At 47.0% G+C, this 22,934-nt stretch overlaps 1 protein-coding gene across 6 annotated transcripts in view; it reads left to right on the top strand.

Annotated features, from left to right (window-relative positions):
• Katnip (katanin interacting protein) overlaps nt 1–22,934 on the top strand; it is a 169,602-nt gene that overhangs the window by 101,042 nt on the left and 45,626 nt on the right. For all 6 annotated transcript variants that reach the window (XM_021167736.3, XM_021167737.3, XM_029479630.2 and 3 more), the window contains 5 exons: nt 6,415–6,584; nt 7,227–7,292; nt 8,467–8,573; nt 10,277–10,379; nt 13,684–13,899. In XM_021167736.3, coding sequence (XP_021023395.1) covers nt 6,415–6,584; nt 7,227–7,292; nt 8,467–8,573; nt 10,277–10,379; nt 13,684–13,899 — 662 coding nt within the window. The remainder of the gene's footprint in view (nt 1–6,414; nt 6,585–7,226; nt 7,293–8,466; nt 8,574–10,276; nt 10,380–13,683; nt 13,900–22,934) is intronic.

Below are 22,934 nucleotides of genomic sequence, written 5' to 3'. Positions count from 1 at the left end.
TTTCCTCCTCTTCTTTCCTTAAGGTATCCATTTGGTCATGGCAACAAGAGAGCTGACTAGCGTAGCATATAACCACACAGGCTTCATTGTGGCTACTGGCTTGTGATTGCCACAATGGATGCTTGTTGATCTCACATTTCATCCATGCCACTGCAGTAGTTCCTGGGTGACCCTCAAAGCCGCTGGCATGTAGTTAGAGGCTCTTTGCTATGGTTCTGAATTAAAGCCTGTTGAGGCACAGCTGGTAGAGAGGCAGGTCACCTTGCTGTAGGTGCTTTGTGATGTATTGAATTCATGGCCAATCTCCTGAATGACGTACCTTTTGTGTTAGGTAAGAGAAGAAAACCAAGCACCAGGGAAGCGAAGGGAGTAGAGTTACTGGAAGAGGGATGGTTCTCCATCTAAAAAGAGCAGTTTGGGATAAATTAAAATGTGCAATTTGGCTTTTGCTAGTAGCTCAGATTTACAGAGTGAATAAATCCACTAGTCCCTGGATCCAAGATGAGAATAAATTCACCGTCTTGTGACATTCAGGCCAGTGTTGGTGCAAGTGAGAGATGAGGGCGTCCAAAAGAGTTAAAGGGTGGTTGCAGTGGGAGGAAGCACACAGAAAGTCGGTGGCCATCAGCAATGTGACTTGGGGGACTCTGTTCTGGACAGGCAGCAGCAGCTCAGCACTGGTGGGAGAGCTGCAGAGCCAACCTTCTCCTCAAGAATGGTGGCAATTTTAACCCCACCTTCTTAGCATAATCTGTCTAGAAAAGCACAAACAGCACCCGTGATCATGCTATGGAAGAATGTGCCAAAGCTGTCGTGCAGACAAACTGGTCCCTTTCCAGCTAGGTGATTGGCTTGTGCCTCTTGTCCTGGAAGCCTTCTAGCTCTCTCTAGGCCACAGATCCAGTACAGCCCCAGACCTCTGAACCTCAGAGGAGGAGCCCCATCTCTACAGGCTGTCTGTTATGAGCCAAGGGTCACCATGCAGCTTTTTTGGCACTGATTTTTGAGTGTTTTGGTCAGTGGATAGGGGGATGTGTTCAAGGCTATGAGAGTTTCAGTCTGCTTGCCCTGGCTGGCTTCCTGCCAACAAAAAGTTAACTGATGCTCACTGAGCTCTGCACAGCTCCTAGATGGTTATACACAGGAGCACCTGGAAGGCCAAGCAGCTGTGGGCTTGTCAGCTGCACTCTACTAGTTAGAGATGGTAGTCACAAACACTGAGATTTACAGGGCTTTGATAAGTTATCTTCTGTTGATGAAATGAGCCAATTGAAGCTAGATTAGATTAGATTAAATATAAGTTTATTGGGAAGCTTCTCTCGGATGAGTTCACTGGCCCTAAGAACCAAGGCCAGAGATGTCGCCAAGGGAAGAGATGGTGAGGGAGAAGAGAAAGAAAGGGTATGTGCATAGAGAGAGCAGAGAGAGAAGGTGAAGAGGAAACCAAAAGGTCTGGGTTATATGGGGAAGAGCTCTGGGGGAAGAGTAGCCCAGCCCCTGGGCTGGAAAATTCAGAGTTAGGAGTAGGTTGTGTCAGATAGGAACTGAGGAGCCTTGGAGCCTATGTGGGGCCTCAAGAGCCCAGCTGCAAGCTCCCCATCCTCCCACCAACCATGTTTAACCTTGCCGATCCATTCTAGCACCCTCCCCCCATCATCCTTCAGCATGCCAAGCTCTGCCTTCTTTAGGACCTTAGTACTTGTTACCTCTTGGTCTACAGTAGCCTACTTGTGTTGGTATTCATGGGTTTGCTGCCTCCAATCTCCTCTCAGGTGTCCTCTTCTCTGACTCTGCATCTTGAATGATGGATATGCCTACTTTCATCATGTCTAGCCCCTTCCTCTGTGCCTAATCTGTGTCTTCCCAAGCCAAGCACTGACTGTAAGGTCAGTGAAAGCTGGTGATAGCTGTCTCACCTACTGCCATTGCCTTGCACCCAGAGCAGTTACTCCCTTAACTAGGGAAGCCCACAGTATGGTGTGGGTCAGGAGCCTGCAATTCTGCACCTCTCACCAGACTGGGGATCCATTCCTGCTTCAGACACCCTGGAATCACAGCAAGTGTATGGGTTAGGATTTCCAGCCCAGAGAAGCCCAACACCATGGCCTTCAGTTTCCCCCTCATTGCTTCCTGCCTCCTGGCTATTGTAGATACAGGACCTTTGTACCGAGTGTAGTCATCACTACCCTTTACCCACCATATGTGTCTATGCCACCGTGCCTGGCTCCTATGGATTCCACAGAGATGCCACGTTCTCCAGCTTGCTCTTCTTTCTTTCTTTTCTTTTTTCTTCTTTCTTTCTTTCTTTTTTTTTTGGGGGGGGAAGCCTTTATCTCCATGAGGAGCCGAGTCCTATGTGGGGAATGCTGGCTAGCATTGAGAAGCACAGTGCCCGCCTCAGCTCCCCAGCATTTGCAATAACTCTGACGCTGGCTGACTGAGATGGGAGCGCTCCACCTTGGCTTACATTCCAGAAGGACCATCAGCTCTGCCAAGTTACTATCCAGTTGTGTAATCCAGATTGTCCGTTCTAGGACAAATACCTGAAAGAAAAGGTTGAGAGACAGAGAGGCTTTTTTGTCCAGTTTTAAAGGTTTTGGTTCCTGCTCACTTGGCTTCATGGCACACACACACACACACACCCTTTTAAGGAGGGACATCATGGTAGAAAGGTGGAGGTCTGTTGGCCTCATGGTGACTAGGAACCAGGCACAGTGGCATATACATGTACTCCTCTGGGAGGCTGAGGAATGTGACAGGTTCTGGGCCCATTTGGGTTATAAGGGGCCCAACAACAAACAAATCAAGGTAGGGGTCAAAGATGACATGTGCTTTTCAAAGGCTCTCCCTAGTGACCTAGTTCTCTACCTTCCACAGTGGCACTTCTCAGGAGTCCATTAAAAAATGTTTATCTAGGACTAGCACAATAGCTCAGGAGGTATTGAGAATTCAACAACCTGAACTCAATCCCCAGGACCCCCATATGGTGGAAGGAGAGAACAAACTGTCCTCTGATCTCTACAGTGCACTCACATACATATGCACACATCCATGCCTACACGTGCACCAATCATTCAGTCAATATGTAAATAAGCAAAATAAGAATGAGAATAAACTTTGTTAGGATTTGTTAATGCATTAATGGTCTGACCATGCTTGTCCTGTTATCCCTCATGCCCTGTTTTGGGTCAGGGTCTCTAATTGGTCTGCAACTTACCAAGTAGAGTAGACCAGCTGGCCAGCAAGCCCCAGGCATCCACAAGTCTCTGGCTCCCCAGCACTGGGTTTACAGTCTGATACTACCCTGCTCATTATTTTTAATTTTTTATTGTTTCTTTGTGAATTTCACATCATGCACACCAATCCCACTCATCTTCCCCCACATTCTACCCTTGCAACTTCTCCTCCAGCATAGACAAACAAATCTCATTATGAACAGGAGAGCTGGCCCTGGAGGTGGGGGTTGTAGGTAAGCCAGACCAACAAGTCATTGCAATAAACATTTGCAAGCAAAGAAGTGTGGACAAAAGAGTAGACTGTGGGACACACTGTGACACACTGCAGCTTTCATAATGTGCTGCCAGGCAAGGTTCACGGCCTGCTCTCCTGAGTGCTACAGCTGCTGAGAGTCAGAGGCAGCTCTCCTGCTCTCATGACCCCAGGGCCAGCTCTCCTGCCTGCCACAAATGGGAGGGGGAGGGAGGAGGAACATATCTCGTCCTTGTCCCTGCCACTACCCAGGAGATAGGTGGCCCCTGACTTTTTTTTTTTAGGTATTTATTTCATTTACATTTCCAATGCAATCCCAAAAGTCCCACACACACACTCCCCAACCTACTCCCCCACCCACCCACTCCCACTTCTTGGCCCTGGCGTTCCCCTGTACTGGGGCATATAAAGTTTGCACAACCAATGGGCCTCTCTTTCCACTGATGGTGACTAGGCCATTATCTGCTACATATGTAGCTAGAGACACGAGCTCCAGGGGGTACTGGTTAGTTCATATTGTTGTTCCACCTATAGGGTTGCAGATCCCCCCCCCCAGCTCCTTGGGTACTTTCACTAGCTCCTCCATTGGGGGCCCTGTGATCCTTCCAATAGCTGACTGTGAGCATCCACTTCTGTGTTTGCTAGGCCCCAGCATAGTCTCACAAGAGACAGCTATATCAGGGTCCTATCAGCAAAATCTTGCAAGTGTATGTAATGGTGTCAGAGTTTGGAAGCTGATTATGGAATGGATCCCCGGATATGGCCGTCTCTAGATGGTCCATCCTTTTGTCTCAGCTCCAAACTTTGTCTCTGTAACTTGTTCCATGGGTGTTTTGCTCCCAATTCTAAGAAGGGGCAAAGTGTCCACACTTTGGTCTTTGTTCTTCTTGAGTTTCATGCGTTTAGCAAATTGTATCTTATATCTTGGGTATTCTAAGTTTCTGGGCTAATATCCACTTATCAGTGAGTACATATTGTGTGAGTTCTTTTATTTTTTTTACATGGATTCCAGGAATGGAACTTGGGTCCTTGTGCTTACATGACCCAAGTTAACTTAAGCACTTAACTGACTGAACCATTAACTATTTTGTTTGTTTGTTTGTTTGTTTGGATAGGTTTTTTGTTATTGTGGTTTGGTTTGGTTTGGTTTGGTTTGGTTTGGTTTGGTTTGGTTTGGTTTGGTGATGGGAATGATATTGAATCTGAAGATAGCTTAGGTCAGTAGGGACATTTTACCAATCTGAGTTCTTCGAGACACGAGCATCCAGTGCCACCCTCGGTCACCTTTAGATGTAGCGTTCTGACGAGCATGGTGGGAAAGTTGAGGGCCAGGGCAGGAAGCTAGTCAGCATCTGCCAGTATTTGCAAAGGACAAGCAAGTAGAGGGTACTTTTCCTCAGCCTGCACCAGGTCACATGCACACAGCTGCCCTGGTGTCCCCTTTGCCAGTCATCAGAACAGTGGCACAGTCTTTGTTATCTTGAGGTAGCTTACAGTGTGTGCAGGCTATGGGGGTTATGTACAAACACTGTACCTCTTATGTGTATAAAGCACCCTGGAACCCCAGGGTTTGCTCTTCTGGAATCAATCCCCCATGGATCAAGAGGACTGAGGGAAGACTCTGTCTATGTTTATTCCTTAACCTATTGGTAATAAGCTAGAGATAACATTCCTCTTTGCACTCTATAGTGGGAATTTTGGATTCCTTGAAAAACAAAGAAATATGTATTTTCATTTTAATCCCAGGTGTGGGATCTAGGGCTGCTTCAGACTGTCCACAGTGGCTGACTGTGATTTGCCTCTGCTCTAGCAGGGGTGTAATTTTTGCCAACTGCAATTGTGTAATGTTTGGAATTCTGGGGACTTTTCAGAGGGTATATAAATGCTAGGGTTCTGAGAGATAGGCTGTGGGTTGGTGATTGGTTGTTGTTGGTCATGGTTCGTTAAGTAGTCATGTGTGCAAAGAAGAAAAAAGAAGAAATTAGATATCTTGATAGCAAAGATCAAACTTGCCCCAAGGAACTCATTGGTCCTAGTCAGCAGGAAGTAGTTTAATGATAACATCACCTCTTTCCTTTCTATTGCTTTCCTTTCCTATCTAGGCTTAGGGATTGAAAAGGTGGGAAAGGGGTAAAAGAAAGAACCCACAAACTAGCAAAACAACCACCTGCAGCACTCAGTCCTACAACATGGATTTTCCAAGCATTTCGGTTGAGTAATTCCACAGTCCACCCATGAATTCTGGAGTATTTAGCATTAACATTAAACTGTTATATGTGCCCCAGGCTATATTTAGATTTATTTCCTTACTACTATAGCCCCACCCCCACCCCACCCCCACCCCTGCTCCCAGGCCACCCCCACTCCCACCCACCCCACCTCCATGCCAGTTGTGTGTGTGTATGTAAATGTGTGCATGTCCATGCAAATGCACTTGGCAGCCAGAGGTTGGCACTGGGTATCTTCTGTGGCATCTCCACCTTGTTGTTTGAAGCAGGGTCTTTCACTGACCACTTCAGCTGGACAGGCAGGCCAGCAAGCCTATAATTCACCTGTACAACTGGGGTATGGCTGTACATGACCATGTCCTTCTTTTTACATGCCTGGGGTCTGAACTCAGGTGCTCAGGGGTGTGTGTGTGTGTGTGTGTGTGAGAGAGAGATTGAGAGAGAGAGAGAGAGAGAGAGAGAGAGAGAGAGAGAGACTGGCCCTAGTCCTGAGGTGTCAATTGTAGCTACTTACTGCATTTGCCTGGGTAGTGTTAATCTAGAACAGGTCTTCAGGTTTCCTTCGTCCCTCAAGACCTTGGCATTTTTGAAGGAGTTACTCAGTTCTTTTACAGAGTTTCCCTCAATAGTATCTAATGCACTTTCAAGCTGTTTCTGAGAACGCAAGCTCAAGAACATCTCTGTCTTCTTCCTGCAGGATCTGGAAGCCGGAGAGATAGACCCTTGTCAGCAACCCGCAAAGCATATGCAGCTGAGGACCGAGAGGAGGATGCCTCGGCTGTGCTGAAAGCCATCCAGGTGGAGAACGCAGCTCTGCAACAGGTCTTCCTCAGCCAAGATCCTGAGCTACATACCAGTCCACAGCAGGTGGGAGCACTGTGGAGTAGGGGGATCTAAGGAGGGACTGGGGACACTCAAGGACAAGGCAATGTTTGAGCAACAGCCCTCTGACTGCAGACTGCATTTGAGGGACTGCTTATAGTCAGCTGCTCTTCATCTATCCAGAGCCCACTCAACCACCATCTTAGAGCTTCTGGGTTATTTCTAACAGCTAAGTACTGACCTGTGACTCACTAGTCATTTCCCTGCCAACTTGGGATGGCTTAGGCCTGTACTACAAAAAGACCAGGCCAGCGTGTGGTTGAATGAACAGTGTGTGGCTCTCAAACTGGTCCCAGAATGTGATCCACAGGGTCCCTACTGCTCCCCTGGCCTACTTCCCTCATTCATGCAAACGCACAGACATAAAGTAACAAACTGGAAGGTCCGGGATGGGGTAGAGCAGGGTCCCGGAGAAGTTGAGAGCTTACATACTCCTCAGCATGTTGCACAGCCCCTGGCCACCTGCTGAGACCCCTGGCCTGTCCCACTAGAAGCTCATGGTGATTCTGCCTGGATCACATATGTGGGCATGAGGAAAGGGGCCCTGCTTCTCTGCCCTCCTTCTGTGGGAGGAATGCACAGCAGTGGCTTTGTTCCTTCCTATGTCATCTGATACTGTCTTTGCAGGAGACCAAGGAACCACCAGCAAAATCCTGGTCCAGTCTGCTGAAGGCCAAGGAGGACATCCCTGAGGTCAGTATGAGGCTGAGCCCAAACCAGCTGGACATAGATTTAACATCCCCATCCATACCCTATACACACAGTGACCATCGGGAGCTTCTTTGCTGCCTGAGCACTGGCTTTCTACCCATTTCACAGATGTGGAAGTTGGGCTTGAGGGACTTGGCCAAATTTGCAAATTGAAGCTAGAGTCCAGCCAGGCCTGCTGACTTGTTCCTTTTCCATTTCTATTTTCCAATGAGAGAACACTAAGATAAGTAGATCTTAGTTTTGAGAATAAGTAAGTTCTATCTATCTGCCCAGGCCAGCAAGGCATAAAGTAAGTGAACTAATAAAGCACCCAGAAGATGTCTTATAGCCCACAGGTTCCCTGGGTTCTGAGTACAGAGAATCCACAGCTGTAAGGGCCTCACTGGTAGTCACTGGAGCCAATAGACACATGGGGACAGAGTGCCTGGGAATGAGCCATGCTTTCTCTGGCAGGTGGCCTCAGGTTGCTACCTGGAAGGTGAACTGGGAACAGCTGGAGGTGGCAATGAGCTAGCTGAATTAAGGACCAGAAAGGAAAAAAAAAAAAAAAAAGGACCAGAAAGAAACCCAGTGTGATGGATGGGCTACTGGCAAAAGGGAACAAACCCCAGAGTCCCCAAATGAGTTTTTTTCTTTCCCAGTTGCCTTTGTCCTACTGCATAGCAGTCATCTTGGGCAGTAGCCAGTCATTATTTCTGACCACCCTGTGATCCAGGGTTCCTGAGGAGCCTGACCCCTGACCCCCACAAGTGTCCAGCTATGACAGTCTCTTGTAGACAAGATTCAGATCCCATTCCAGTATAGCTGACAGAGGAGAAAGAAGGAAACTCAGAGAATCACTGGTGAGTCTGTGTGCAGTCTGATCTCTTAGGAGGAAACTGAACCCAGGTGGGTTGAAGTAGTGAGTGGTCAGGTGACAGAAGGGTTCAGTAGCTTATAGAAGCTTTATTTCCCAGAACGCCCCCTGGTCAGTGACCTGAGAATACATGAGGAATTCTAAGCTGACCCTCCCCAAGCTGGCACTGTCACCTTTGTGCCCCATATATACCTGGTGGAACAAGGTACCTGAGAAGCCCATGCTTTGACCATTGCCCTGTTAGGTGTCGGGCTGCAGGGTTCCCTTGGAGATCTATCTAATCAGCTTTTTTGCCCTCAGCTGCTTCCTGTCACTCCAGTGACCACCAATCCTGAGCTGTGCAGGGCAGCAGGGGGAGCCAAAGCTGTCAGCCAAGCCATGGACGGAATGAGCCCTTTGGGAAGCAGGTACTGTCTAAGGCTGATGTAGAGCCTAATTCAGATGACCCACAGTAGCGGCCATGAGGGTCTCATTAACCATGGCCTTTCTTGTTGCTTTAGTCATTTTTGCTTTGACTACAAAGAGTTGAATTGGTGCACAGTTTCAGAAGTATCCTTTCACTGTGGCAGGAAGGTTGTGACAGGAGAGAAGTTTCTGTCATAATAGCCAAGAAGCAGAAACAATTGTTTGAAGGAGTCAGGCAAGCTAACTACCCAGAGGACACTTCCCCAGGGACCCTGCCTCCCACTTTTTACCACTTTCCACTGCTGTCTTCCTATCAGAGATTCCTCGTGGGTGCTTGACTGGGGCAGAGCTCTTGTGGGCTAATCCCATCTAGAAATGCCTCAAACAGAAGCCTTGAGGTATGCCTTACTCAGTTTCTTAGCTGTTTTCAATCCTGTCCAGTGATCCTGTCCAGCTGTCCCATCATGTTATTCTGGAGCATTTTGACTATCAACTTTAGAGTCCCGCCCTCCCCTCAGTCCCCCAGCCCCAGAGCATAAAAACACTGATATAGTACCCCACATAGCTTGGGAGAGAGTCTAAACTTACTTGTCACAAGAGTGACTCAAAGCATCAGTCTCCTCTGAGATTCTTTGTCTTTGTCAAACCCTAAAATTACCAAGTGTTAATAGCAAAATAGACTCCTGATCTTCAGGGGAAAACGACCTCCAGAAAGCATACCAGTGTAGCCTGCAGTGCCACATATGTCTTGGCACATAGGCATACTCCCGGGGCTGTTGTGCAGGCATATGCATGTTGCAGACTGTACAAGTGCTTGGAATGCGAGTAGGAGGAGACTGCAGTGACATCTGAATATTGGTCACTAAGTGGCACAACCTGAGGGATCATGCCAGAAGGGGGCAAGGCTCTCATAACTCCATTGCACAGAGTGGGATGTGATAGCCAAGCCATATGGCTTCCAGTTCTCAGTCCATCCCCCAGGGAGCTCCTGTTCACAGTGTGTAGAAAGACTAGATGGCTCAAGGCACAGCTTTCCATTCCTGCATGTTTGCAGATCCTAGATGGAAACTGCTCCACTTCACCACAGCCATAAATCAGAGCTCTCTCGGTTTCCAGCCTCAGGGCTGGTTTGCATCTGACAGCTCTGCAGCAGGCAGCACTAGCCAAAGACTGCCCTCTTCATCACAAGCCCACAGTCCTCTTCATCACTGGAATCCTCTGTGCTTTAGGGCTCTGCACCTGTGGTGTGCATAGCATCTGTAGCAAAGGGAATGGGTGGGTCTCTAAGCCCGAGGTTGGCAGTTTTTGTGAAGGGCCTGTTGGGAAATCCTACAGCCTTAGCAGTTGGGGGTTTTGTTATTTGTTGTTACTAGTAACAGTGCTTAAAACACATAAAAGCCATTCTTAGATGCCAGGTCATACAAAACAGGCTGTGGGCTAGGCAGCCCTTAGTAAAGCTGACTCCTTGCTCTGTCTGTGATTAAGTTCTTAGTCAGCTGGCTTCTCTGCTTGGGCTGTGATTTCATTACTAATTGTCCAGCTGTTTATAAAGAGAGAGGACATCCATTCATGCCCTTGAGCTCTCTGCAGGGTACAGACAAGCTTTCAAGTGGGTACTAAAGACCCTGTGGTCTCTTTCGTGGGACTATTCCCTTGTGTGTGTTCTTTATTATTGCCTCTTTGCTGAAACAAAATCCCTTTTCAGACAGCAGCATAAACGTGTGGGAGTCTTGCAGACTATGGAAAGTGACACTGCCCATCTCAGCCAGGTGGCTATACCAACAGAGAAGCCAGTACCAAATTCAGAGGTGAGACCCTATACTCATGGGAACAGTCCAGTAAACTAACATTGCTCTGAAAGCAAAGGGCCCCTTGGAGCAGTCAATTCTGGTTAGTGGTGATGACTGTGATGATGGTCATGTCAACATCTTCCTACCAAGTCAGATACATGATTGAGCAATAGAATCAAAAGAAGAAAGGCGTTGGCCAGAAGAAGTTCCTGGCAAAAGAAAATGTAAATAACCCACAAGCCCACAGGACAATATCCAGTGCTACCCATAGACAAGAACAGACACCAAGCTTGGTGGGTGTGGTGACAAATGTTTGTAATTGGTAGGCTTTTGAACTAGAAGCCAACCTGGACTCTATAACAATAAACAGAAGGAGACAAAAAACATAAAACCTTAGGGCTGGTGAGATGGCTCTGCAGGGGAAGGTGCCTGTTGCCAAATCTGGTAACCCAAGATGGCTGCCAGAACTCGCAGTAGAAGGAGAGACCTGACTCCTGAAAGTTGAGCTGGCCTCTGGCCTCCTCATAGGCACACACATGTCATGCACACCGAGTAAATAAGCAAATGTGAAAATGTAATTATATAAAGTTAGCTGTAGATACTGGTAGTAACCTTCCAGTGCAGTGTGATGTTACTGCTATGAGCAGGTTAGCGGGTTGTTACATGGATGCAGTCATCTTAGCTCTGTGCACAACACAGAATGGTGACGCGTGCTACTCAGAGCCTGACACGGAGTAGGAAGAACCCATAAATACTAGTTTCAAAGTCCATCTTTGAGAAAACTCAAAGCTCCTGCCCTACCTCCACCCCCACCCCAGCGTGGAACAGCTGCCTCTTTAACTAAGGAGATTCACTATGAGTTATGACTTGGTCCACATTAGTAAGAGCCCATATAGATTAAGTTTCTGTATAGGAAACAGAAAATCCAGGGCAAGGTGACTTACATTACAAATAGAAACAAATTTCAGGCACTGGGCACTAAAAACACTGAGGGTGGGCTGGTGGGCACTGCATCCTGCAGCCAGCTAAGCCTCCACTTGGGTCTCCATGGAGTTATTTGCACCCCTGAGCTCCATCCCAGTATTGGCCCCACCTCTGCTCTTCCTAATAGTTGCAGAAGCTTCCAGCAATGTCTGTGAGAAGAGCATGCCTCCATAAGCCTGGGACAACAAACCCCTCCTTACCAGTGCTCCATGGGAAAACACACACTGATTGCTTAGGAAAGGGCTAGCCTGCTGTACCATAACCTCATGACCAAGGGAGGATATGTGGTAAAAGGCTAAGCAAGAGGAAAACCAAGTGGTCTCAGTGAGGGGGCCAGTGAGTGGCAGGAACCATTGCTGGCCTAGCCTCAGCCTCTGTCTACCTGGGATACTCACAATGGTGACACTTCTCAGTTCATACTCTGGCCTCTGCATTTAGAATTTCCATGCAGGAATTGTGTGTTTCAGATTCCACTGGGCAGGGGGTCCTCAGTCCTTTGCAGGCAGTTTTCCTTTCATCTAGCTTCCTTGCTCCCCTTGAACCAGAAAACAAACTTACTTGGCCACATAATACTCCACCAAGCTTAGGCTCAGGAGCCAACCAACACCAGAGTCAAGCTGGTCAGTTCTGCAAGCCTGGGACTCAGGCCCAGGGCAGCCAAGGGCCTGGCTAGGGCCTTCATACTGAGAAGGACAAGGGAGCGCTGGGATTTTACAGTTCAGGTAATCCAACCTGACGCTATTCTCCTGCCAGGAGCTCCAAGCTGACCTGTTCTTACACCACCGCCCCCATCTCCATTCCCATTCTCCTTGTGTGGCAGTCAGCTTGTCCAAGCCCGTGCTGGGAGTGCTCACATGTCTCACTGGCTATTAATTAAAAAAATAAGTGGGGACCAGTTGCTGTTCATTTACTCAGCTCCCTGCTCACAGAACCGTTGCAGACACCGATGCTAATTAACAGAGGGCCGGTGCATGCAGGGAAACGCACCATTTGATGAGTGGCTGATCCGTGGTGACCAGTGCTACAGTTAGGCCCTGAGGGCCTCTAGGAAGCCATAGCACAGAGTTGCTCTTTATTGATGGCATTCACGCACGCTCCCAGAACCAGACAGCCTCACCAGGAAAGAGGGAGGCTTTAAAAATCAGTGAAGGAGAGCCAGGAATTGAGCCCATTTCGGCCTGAGCACACATGGGGCTCTCTGTGTGTGTGTGTGTGTGTGTGTGTGTGTGTGTGTGTGTGTGTGTGTGTGTTGGGGCCTTGCTTAACCCCCAGACTGGTACCTCATGTAGATAGTCGCATCCTGTTTTCCCCCTGCCAGGCTGGGAATGTCAAGTGACTGGCCAAGTCAGGGGAACTTTGGTACATGCTGTCATACTACACTTGGTGCATACGCTGGCAGCTTAAGCAGCAGACTGATCTTTCTCATAGCTACAAAGATGGCAAGTCCAAGGTCAAGGTATTGCCTGGCTGATTTCTTCTCGGGCGCCACTCCTTGCCTTGCAAGTGGCGGCTTCCTCAGTGGGCTTACATACTCAGTCTTTCCTGTGTGTGTTCCTGGGGCTTCAGATTTCCTCCTTTTATAAGGCCTCCAGACATATGAGAAGGGGGCCCTCCCCAGCAGCCTCATTTGTTTTAATCACCTCTTAAAGGCCCTGACTGCAAACAGTCATACCTTGGGACCTGGCCATTAGGGTTTCAGCAGTGGGGTTTGGGGGAACCCAGGCTACCTGCTATCTTCAGATATTACAGCATGCCCCTGGGCCATGAATACTGCAGAAGGGCAAGAAGTGTATGTTCAGGCAGAATACAGTCTTTTACAATATCTTTTTTTCATTGGAAGGCCTCATAGTGGGATACTTAGTAAGTAGTGGTGGCACAGTTATTGTATATATCCTTGTTTATGTTTATGGCATTATGTATTCTAGGCAAGTGCTTTATCCTGAGCCACACCCAACCCAATCCCTATGTTTTACCTATAATTTTAAATACTTATGTTTTATTTTGTGTGTGTGTGTGTGTGTGTGTGTGTGTGTAAGTTAGAGAACATCTTGCAGGTCAGTTCTCCTTTTCTCCCATAGGTTTGGGTATCAAACTTGGGTTGTCATATTGGCAGCAACTATCTTTACCCACTGAGCCATCTCTCCAGTGCACTCCCTGTTTTAGACACTACAAATAGGAGCTCTTGCTAGCCTCACAAGAGCCACAGTGGGCAAGTGCTCTGGTTCTCTGCAGAGCCATGGTGGGGACTGAGGCACCATGAGGCTGGATGCTGGATGAAGGCCCTGGTGGGTAGAAGCACTAAATTCAGGCTTGCTGCCCTTTGGTATTTTCTCTTCAGGAAAAGTGGAAAGCAAGAGTAGATGAGATCGAAGATGCCATCTATGTGACTATGGAAATCCTGTCTAACTGGGGCAATTCATCATGGGTGGGTCTCACAGAAGTCCAGTTCTTTGATCTGAACAACATAAAGCTTTATGTCTCACCTCATGATGTGGACATCCGGAATGCAGTGTTGCCAGGCGAACTGGGGTGCCTTGTCAACAGGGACTTAGTGGTAAGTGATGGGTTACTGGGCTTGGTTCTGCTGTGTATTTTGGTGTGTGTTCTCTGCACCAATGAGGGTGTAGTTTGGGCTTGGGGAAGAATGCTATCATCAACCCTTCTTTCTCTGTAGCCAAGTGAGGAGGAGCCTTTAGGAATGGTACCCTCTGAGGCACCAGTGTGTTTCTTCCTGAGGTCTTGCCTAAATAGCTGCTCTATATTCTACTGTGACTATTAAACATAGGCCACTAGGTGTCACTAAGGCCAGTGTCATTGTTTTGTAGATAAAGAAACTAAGTTGGAGATGGGCATGCAAGTGGCCAGGGTCACACAGAGAAAGCTTGTGGGACCAAGTTCACACACTGCAGCCTGGTCTACACACTGTGCTCACAGCGGCTCAGGGTGCTTCTTCTTGAACCATGGCTCCATACCCAGCGGACTTTGAATATATTTTCCTTTAGATAGTCAATAGAGGTTATTTTTATAAGCAGAGGTATTTTCCCTTGTTTCCATCTTTTGGCTAATTTTTGTGGGTTTTGTTTGTTTGCTTGTTTTTAAGACAAGCTCTTGCTTTATTGCCTGGGCTGTCTATGAGCTCACTGCAGAGCCTAGAATAACTGTGAACAAACAGTCCTCCTCCCTCTGATTCCCTAGTTCTGGTGTCATAGGTACAAACCACGATGCTTGCTTCTTCACATCACTGTCAAGCTAGCAGCACATCTAGCTATATGGCCTTCCTGTGCTGTGTCAGGCTCCACTCCAGATTGCCTTGGAAGAGCCTGTGAACCAGAGAGCAGAACAGGGGAGGGGACAGGTCACAGGTGCTCTTCTGTATCTAAAGCCATGTCACAACCCGGATGATGTATTCTCCTGTGCTGGTTGGCTGTTTTTCAACTTGACACAAGCTTAGGAAGAGGAACCTCAATTGAGAAAAATGACTCCTTCAGATTGGCCTGTAGGCAAATCTGTGTGGTATCTTGATTAGTGATTGATGTGGATGGGCTGGACCCTCCCTTGGGCAAGTAGTCCTAAGCAGTATAAGAAAGCAGGCTGAGGAGGCCATGGAAAACACACTGAAGGCCTCTGCTCCAATTCTTGCTTCAGAGTTCCTGCACTGAGTTTCTTTCCTGGCTTTCCACAAAGATGGACTATGATCAGGTCTTGTACATCAAATATATATACCCTTTCCTTCCCCAAGTTGGGTTTGATCAGTGTTGTATCAAAGCCACAGAAACCTAACTAGACCACCCCCCCCAATTAATATTGTTTCCTTAAAGTACTAAAAATGAAAAGAGCTGCTACACACTCAGGCCTTACCTTGGGCCAGGTACAGCTCTAAGTGCTTCTTCTAAGATCTTAATGTCCCTAACTACAGACTGGAGATGCAGACAGACTGAGGTCCAAAGCCAGCTCACAGCCTCTGCCCACAGATGACTCCCTTAGCTTTGACTTGATTTCTTGTCTATCAGGGGAGCATGATACTGCATACCTAGTCAGTGCTGGAAGGGCCATGTAAACATGGATGGGGTGATCACATCAGGCCCTCAGTTAAACAGGAAGGGGGGGCTTTAAAATTCTCAGCTGTTGCTCCTTCTGTGTGATCTTAGAAAACTTACCTGCTATCTCTGAGAGTCTGCTTTCTGCTCTCTTTAAAATAGGAGATGGGAGGTAAATTAATCCGTTAAAAACTTTAGATTTTCAGCAGTAGAAACTGAGTTTGGCCCACTTTAGCATATTTTTAAGATTTACTTTTATTTTATGTGTATGAGTATTTGCCTTTTTTCCTGTATATGTACCAAGTGTGTGCAGTGCCTGCACCAGATCCGGTGGAACTAGAGTAACAGGTGTTCTGAACCACCATGTGGATACTAGGAACCAACCCCAGGTTTCTGCAAGAGCAACAGTGCTTTTAACTGCTCAATTATCTCTGCAGTCCCACTTGAGCATATATTTTTAAAAGACATTTGTTATAGTCAGGCAGCATAGTAGCAGGCATTTGTAGACCTGGTATTCAAGAGGAGGCTGAGGCAGGAGGATCAGGTATTTGAGGCTATTCTTGCAGTACCTTGTCTCTCACTCAAAAAATAAAGGAAAAAACAAACAAACAAACAAACAAACACCCCAAGGCTTGGGTACCACCTAGTAGTAGTATATTTCTTATCTAGAATGACCTGGGTCCTATGTTCTATCTACAGCTCTACCAGAAAGGAAGAGCAAGAGGAAAGACTGGAGGAAGGGAGGCCACTGCAGCCAGGCATGTGATGGCACATGCTTTTAATCCCAGCACTCAGGAGGCAGAGGCAGGCTAATCTTTCAGAGTTGGAGGCCAGCCTGGTCCAGCAGTGGCCCCCTGTACTAGACAGGCTAAGACCCCAGTAGCTGCTTGGTCCTGCAACTGTTTGCCACAGTAGTCCCAGTTGGATGCAGAGTGCCTGAAGAATTCCTAGAGGGTCAGGGGTCTTCTTAAGTCCTGCTGGAAGACTGCAGAAGCTGTGTTCAGTGAAGGATGGAGGCAGCTTCAGGATATGCACTCATCAGCGAGAGCAATAGTGAGCTAATGAGGGAAGCAGGCAGGATGGCCTGATCCTCAGATTTCATTGTATATCTTGGGACCCCACTTTGGGGAGAGTCTTTCTCTTCAGCTAATCCTTCCTAGAAGTACTCTCACAGAAAAATAACAACAAATAACAGTTGCCTTTTGTCCTTGTGTGGATGGGGCCAACAGTACCCTGTCTTCCCCCTGCTTCCTTCTTCAGTACCCACCTCCATCGGCCCCATATCTCTGCTCACACTGATTCAAATCATCTATGTTTGGATTTCAGCCCAAGTATCACTTTCTCAGCAAGGCTTCCCTGCCTACCGGGTGGGGAACCCTGTCCCTCCTGCACAGTCACTGTGGTGTCGTTTTTTTATTCTCCTCAGAGCCTGTCTCACCAGAACACACACTCCTGTACCTGGGCTTATCTGCCTCCCCCATTTAACTGATAAGCACTTGTCTGTCCTTGGCCACACCATATCCTCAATACATAAGATCACATGCTGCACAGATTTAAACTTTTTATTTGGAAATGATTGTAGACTCAGAAAGTTGTAAAAATGATGTAGAAAAAAAAAAAAAGACTATCAATAGAGAAAAAAAAATCAATGGAACCAAAGTTGGTTCTCTGAAAGGATCAACAAAATCAAAAACCTTTAGTTAGACAACGAAGGAGGAAGCAAAGTTTTCAATGAATATACAGGGACTATCACTACTTAACTTACAGAAACAAGGATTATCAGACTGTATGCCAACAAGTTAGATAACCTACATGAACTGTATAAATGCCAAGGAGGGCAAATTACCAAAACTGACTCAAGATGAAATGGAAAATCTGAAAAGACCAATCCAAAGAAAAGAAAGAAATTGAACTGATTATCAAAAAACCATATGGGAAGCCTGGGTGAAATGGTGCCCCTAGTGAACCCTGACAGATATTTAAAGAATGAGCATTTGACAGTCCCTTCAATATTATAAAATATAGAAGAAGAGGGAGCATATCCCCAGTGGATTCTCTAAAGCCATATTCCTGAAACCAACAGAAACATCAGAACAGGAAACTGCATGCCAGTGAGTACACAGGAAGATACTCAGCACATATTTTTGACACCTCGAATGAAGGCCACAGTGGAACCCAGTCATATCCACTGGGATGGCCAGAAAAATGACAAATCTATTGAAAGTGAATAGACCAGCCACTGCAAGGGAACAGTGTGTCAATTCTTTAGAAAGTAAGGAACAGAGCTACTCTGTGGCCTAGAAGTTCCACTCCTGGGTATATAACCAAGTGATGTGCACATCCAAAAAAAAAAAAGGAATGGAATCTCTTGATAGAAGATGGAAATAACCCAGCAACACAGGCTGATGGACGGAAAATTGAAAGGTGATGTCACCATACAATAGACAAAACTCAGCTGTGAGAGGGAATGAAGTACTAGTACAGGCTACACATGCATGGTGAACCTTGAAAGCTAAGTGCTACAGCAAACAGTCTAAACAGATCCACAGATACAGGAGCAGGGCATGGGAGTGCATGGCTAATGGGTGCCGCGCTCCACAGTGTGAAGTGAAGTATGCTAAGCAAAGATGGTGATGCTAGTTGTGTAGCCTGTGAATATGCTGGGAAATCATGGATTACACACTTGAAAATTGTGAGTTTTTTCCCCTGTGCCCATATGTTCGAGGCTCTTCTCCACTTTCTCCTCTATAAGTTTCAGTGTATCTGGTTTTATGTGGAGGTCCTTGATCCACTTGGACTTGAGCTTTGTACAAGGAGATAAGAATGTGTCGATTTGCATTTTTCTACATGCTAATCGCCAGTTGAGCCAGCACCATTTGTTGAAAATGCTGTCTTTTTTTCCACTGGATGGTTTTAGATCCTTTGTCAAAGATCAAGTGACCATAGGATTTGTTTCTGGGTCTTCGATTCTATTCCATTGATCTACCTGCCTGTCACTATACCAATACCATGCAGTTTTTTTTTGTTTTTTTTTGTTTGTTTGTTTGTTTGTTTTTTATCACAATTGCTCTGTAGTACAGCTTGAGGTCAGGCATGGTGATTCTATCAGAGGTTCTTTTATTGTTGAGAATAGTTTTCACTATCCTAGGGTTTTTTGGTTATTCCAGATGAATTTGCAAATTGCTCACCAATGGCTTGTGCTGTAAAATCAAGAAATGACAAATGGGACCTCATAAAATTGCAAAGCTTCTGTAAGGCAAAAGACACTGTCAGTAAGACAAAAAGGCAACCAACAGATTGGGAAAAGATCTTTTCCAATCCTATATCTGATAGAGGGCTAATATCCAAAATATACAAAGAACTCAAGAAGTTAGACCCCAGAGAAACAAATAACCCTATTAAAAATGGGGTACAGAGCTAAACAAAGAATTCTCAACTGAGGAATACTGAATGGCTGAGAAGCACCTAAAAAAATGTTCAATATCCTTAGTCATCAGGGAAATGCAAATCAAAACAACCCTGAGATTCCACCTCACACCAATCAGAATGGCTAAGATCAAAAACTCAGGTGACAACAGATGCTGGCGAGGATGTGGAGAAAGAGGAACACCCCTCCATTGCTGGTGGGATTGCAAGCTGGTACAACCACTCTAGAAATCAGTCTGGTGGTTCCTCAGAAAATTGGACATAGTACTACCTGAGGACCCAGCAATACCACTCCTGGTCATATACCCAGAAGATGCTCCAACATGTAATAGGGACACATGCTCCACTCTGTTCATAGCAGCCTTATTTATAATTGCCAGAAGCTGGAAAGAACCCAGATGTCCCTCAACAGAGGAATGGATAAAGAAAATGTGGTACATTTACACAGTGGAGTACTACTTAGCTATTAAAAACAATGAATTTATGAAATTCCTAGGCAAATGGGTGGACCTGGAGGATATCATCCTGAGTGAGGTAACCCAAACACAAAAGAACACACATGATATGCCCTCACTGGTAAGTGGATATTAGCCCAGAAGCTTGGAATACCCAAGATACAATTTACAAGCCACATGAAACTCAAGAAGAAGGAAGACCAAAGTATGGATACTTCAATCCTTCTTAGAAGGGGGAACAAAATACCCATGGAAGGAGTTACAGAGACAAAGTGTGGAACAGAGACTGAAGGAATGGCCATCCAGAGACTGACCCACTTGGTGATCCATCCCATATACAATCACCAAACCCAGACACTGCTGTGGATGCCAACAAGTGCTTGCTGACAGGAGCCTGATATAGCAGTCTTCTGAGAGGCTCTGCCAGTGCCTGACAAATACAGAAGTATTTGCTCACAGCCATCCATTGAATGGATCACAGGGTCCCCAATGAAGGAGCTAGAGAAAGGACACAAGGAGTTGAAGGGGTTTGTAGCCCCATAGGAGGAACAATAATATAAACTAACCTGTACCCCCAGAGCTCCCAGGAACTAAACCACCAACCAAAGAGTACACATGGTGGGACTCATGGCTCCAGCTGCATATGTAGCAGAGGTTGGCCTAGTCGGTCATCAATGGGAGGAGAATCCCATGGTCCTGTGAAGGCTGTATGCCCCAGTGTAGGGGAATGCCAGGGCCAGGAAGCACGAGTGGATAGGTTGGTGAGCAGGGAGAGGGGGTATAGGGGAAAGGAGTTTTTGAAGGGGAAACCAGGAAAGGAGATAATATTTGAAATGTAAATAAAGAAAGCATCTAATAAAAAATGAATTAAAAAAAGAAAATTTTGAATTATGGAATATGAGTTATATCTCAATTAAAGGGAAAAGAATACACAGGAATGCCATATGCTGTTGCCTAGTTTCCCCCAAAGATAACTGTCACTGTACTAATAGATAGCTTGTGTGTGAGTGTGTGTGTGTATGTGTGTGTGTCCCTAGCATCTGGAGCCACTTGCCCATTCTTATCTCTAGACTCTGTGATTTCAAGAATGTTGTAATGGGGGTTGTGGTCCAGCTCAGTGGGAGACAGCTTGTATTGTGTGAGGCCCTGTATTTGATTCCTAGCAGAGAGAGAGAGAGAGAGAGAGAGAGAGAGAACGAGAACCAGAAAGAAAAGCTATTTTCTACAATCTGATGCACTTGGAAGTTGGCTGGTTCCCACACAGATTGCCCTTGACATTCTTCCAAACTGTTGGGTATTCTCTTATTGGTAGCTTACTCCTTTGGAAACTATGGTACTAGTTACGAGGCAGCTTGCATTTGTCTGCTGGTGATAGGATCTGGGTTTAGTCAGTGATGGGACAGAAAAACACCTTTGGTTTTGTAGTTAGTCATCACATAGGATTCTTTTCCTGAGCTTCTATGCAGCTGGCCCGAGCTGGAGACTGGTACCGAAGCTTCTAGAAGTAGCCTTCAGCCCATGCTGGTGTAGAGGTCAAGATACAAATACTCCATTTCCTTGTCCTGTGGTTAGAATCATTCCAAGGTATGTCCACACTGGCTCTGTTTCCACGGTGGCCTTACTCTAGGTCCGTGCAGGAATGGCTAGCTTGCTCACATACCATTCATGAGCAGCCTGCCTTCCCTCTTGGCCTAGGCTTCTAGCACTGTCTTTTAAACAAGCCACTTGCCCAGAGTTTCTTGCCTCAGGGTCTGCTACTAGAATACAAGCTGAAACAGAGTGCATTCAAGCTCTGTCTGGTCCCATAAATGCTTATGATAATCACTGAGAGCAAACCTTCCCTCCAGCATGCAGGCTATGGGCATCCCAAGGCAGACCAGCGGCCATGATTCACCGTGGTCTTCTATCCACAGGGAGGCACAGCAGTCCACTTGCCCCGGGGTTCCACAAGGCCTCTCAGTGGAGCATGGCTAAAGGCTACCATGATACAGGGTGGGTGCTACACGTGTTCTGCCTGCTGGCCTGGCACTAGGGCATGTCAGGACTCTGCGGTTAGCTCCTGGCTTCCCACCAGGACCTCACACAGATTCTGTCTAAACCGGAAATACCAGAAGTATGAGCCCGTGAGTTAGGCTCAGGTTAGTGCACTGGGGCTTTGAATGATACAGTGCCCCCTTAGTTCTCCTGCCTTTCCTTCTTCTGACAGAAATGAGAAGGGAAATGGACTCCTGCTCCCTTTCTGCCACAGAGGGAGGAGCTTATGATAATCAGAGCTTACCTGCCAGATTTGAGATGAGGTCTCTGAGTCCTAAACAGCTGCTAGGAACACAGAGTTCTAGCCCAGCCAAGGTGCTTCCAGAGTAAGTCAGCATCCCTTGAGCCTACAGAGCTGTCCTTCCCTACCCAAGCTCCATCATCAGGAGACAAGAAGCCCTAACTGTTCTTGTGGCTGGAGCCAGGCTTCAGAACCAGAGTCAGCAGCCATCCTCCCCTGCTGCCCGTCGAGAGGCACATTCCTAGTAACAGTCTAAGATATTCTCAGCACCAGGTGGTGCCTGTTTAGAGTAAAATGTCTACCCCACCCCACCCCAGTATTCCAAAGCCAAGATGGAGGGATGTGAGGGGATGTAGAGAGCAGTGATTGATTAGTGAGGACTGAGGTACTGAGAGGGGTAGCCTAGCTTAAGCAATACTGAACCCCAGACCCAACTGTGTGGGACCTAAGTACCAAGCGTTCTGAGTCAGTAGACAATCCAGAAACCAAGCTCTGAGGGGTAAGCCACCCCATTTCTTCCTTATGGCAATGAATTGGTCCTTCTTATCTTTCCTTTCCAATGTCTCCTGAAGCAGACAGATACCTTTTAACCAGATGCAGGTAGGTCCTTCTGTAAAGCTGAAATTAGGACAGATGCTGGGAAACCCGTGTCACTTAGCCACTAGGTTAGTCCCAACCAAGAAGCTGTGCCTAATGCTGGCATTCAGAAATGAGTGAGACTAGGAGTCCCCTTCCAGAGCACAGCTGAACTGCTATGACAGACACCCAGACAGTCCACGATGACCTCAGGTACTACTGAACTGAGGCTGCTCAGGGGGGAGGCCAGGGTCACAGGGGAAGGGGAATAAGGAGCCATGTGATAGCTTGTTGGACTCAGCGTGAAAGTGTAGGGAGCCTGGTCGGAGCAGAGGCCTCAGCCAGGCAATGCCCAGCCAGCTGCCGGGGATTGGGGGTGGGGTGTTCAGGAGCAGCTAATGGTTAAAATTTTTCTTTTGTTTTAATTACATTCATTGTATGTTTGGGGCAGGGCGGGGGATCAGAGGAATAATTCTTAAGAGCTGGTTCTCTCTTTCCACCTTGTGGGTCCCAGGGATCAGACTCAGATTGATAGCCTTGGCAACAAGTGCCTTTACCCACTGAGCCATCTCACTCGCCCAGCTGCAGCTTTTGTTCCGTAGAATGAAGAAATATCCTAGGAGGTGACTGGAGCAGAAAGTCTCCTGATTTGGCTTTACCCATATGCCACCAAAGCTCTCCCATGGGAAATGGTGTTGGTGAGGATGAAGATGCCAGCAAGCACCTGGTTCTGGTGCTCTGTGTCCTCCAGGGCAGCCTTGGCAACACTCTGGCTGCCCCCTGCCTCACACAGGAAATACAAACCGAAGCCCCCTGCACT

Source organism: Mus caroli, unplaced genomic scaffold, assembly GCF_978045245.1.
Source record: "Mus caroli unplaced genomic scaffold, Mus_caroli_1 scaffold_8, whole genome shotgun sequence".
Taxonomy (NCBI): Eukaryota; Metazoa; Chordata; class Mammalia; order Rodentia; family Muridae; genus Mus; species Mus caroli.
The sequence above is the reverse complement of the archived record's forward strand: the minus strand, read 5'-3'. Positions and strand labels throughout refer to the sequence as shown.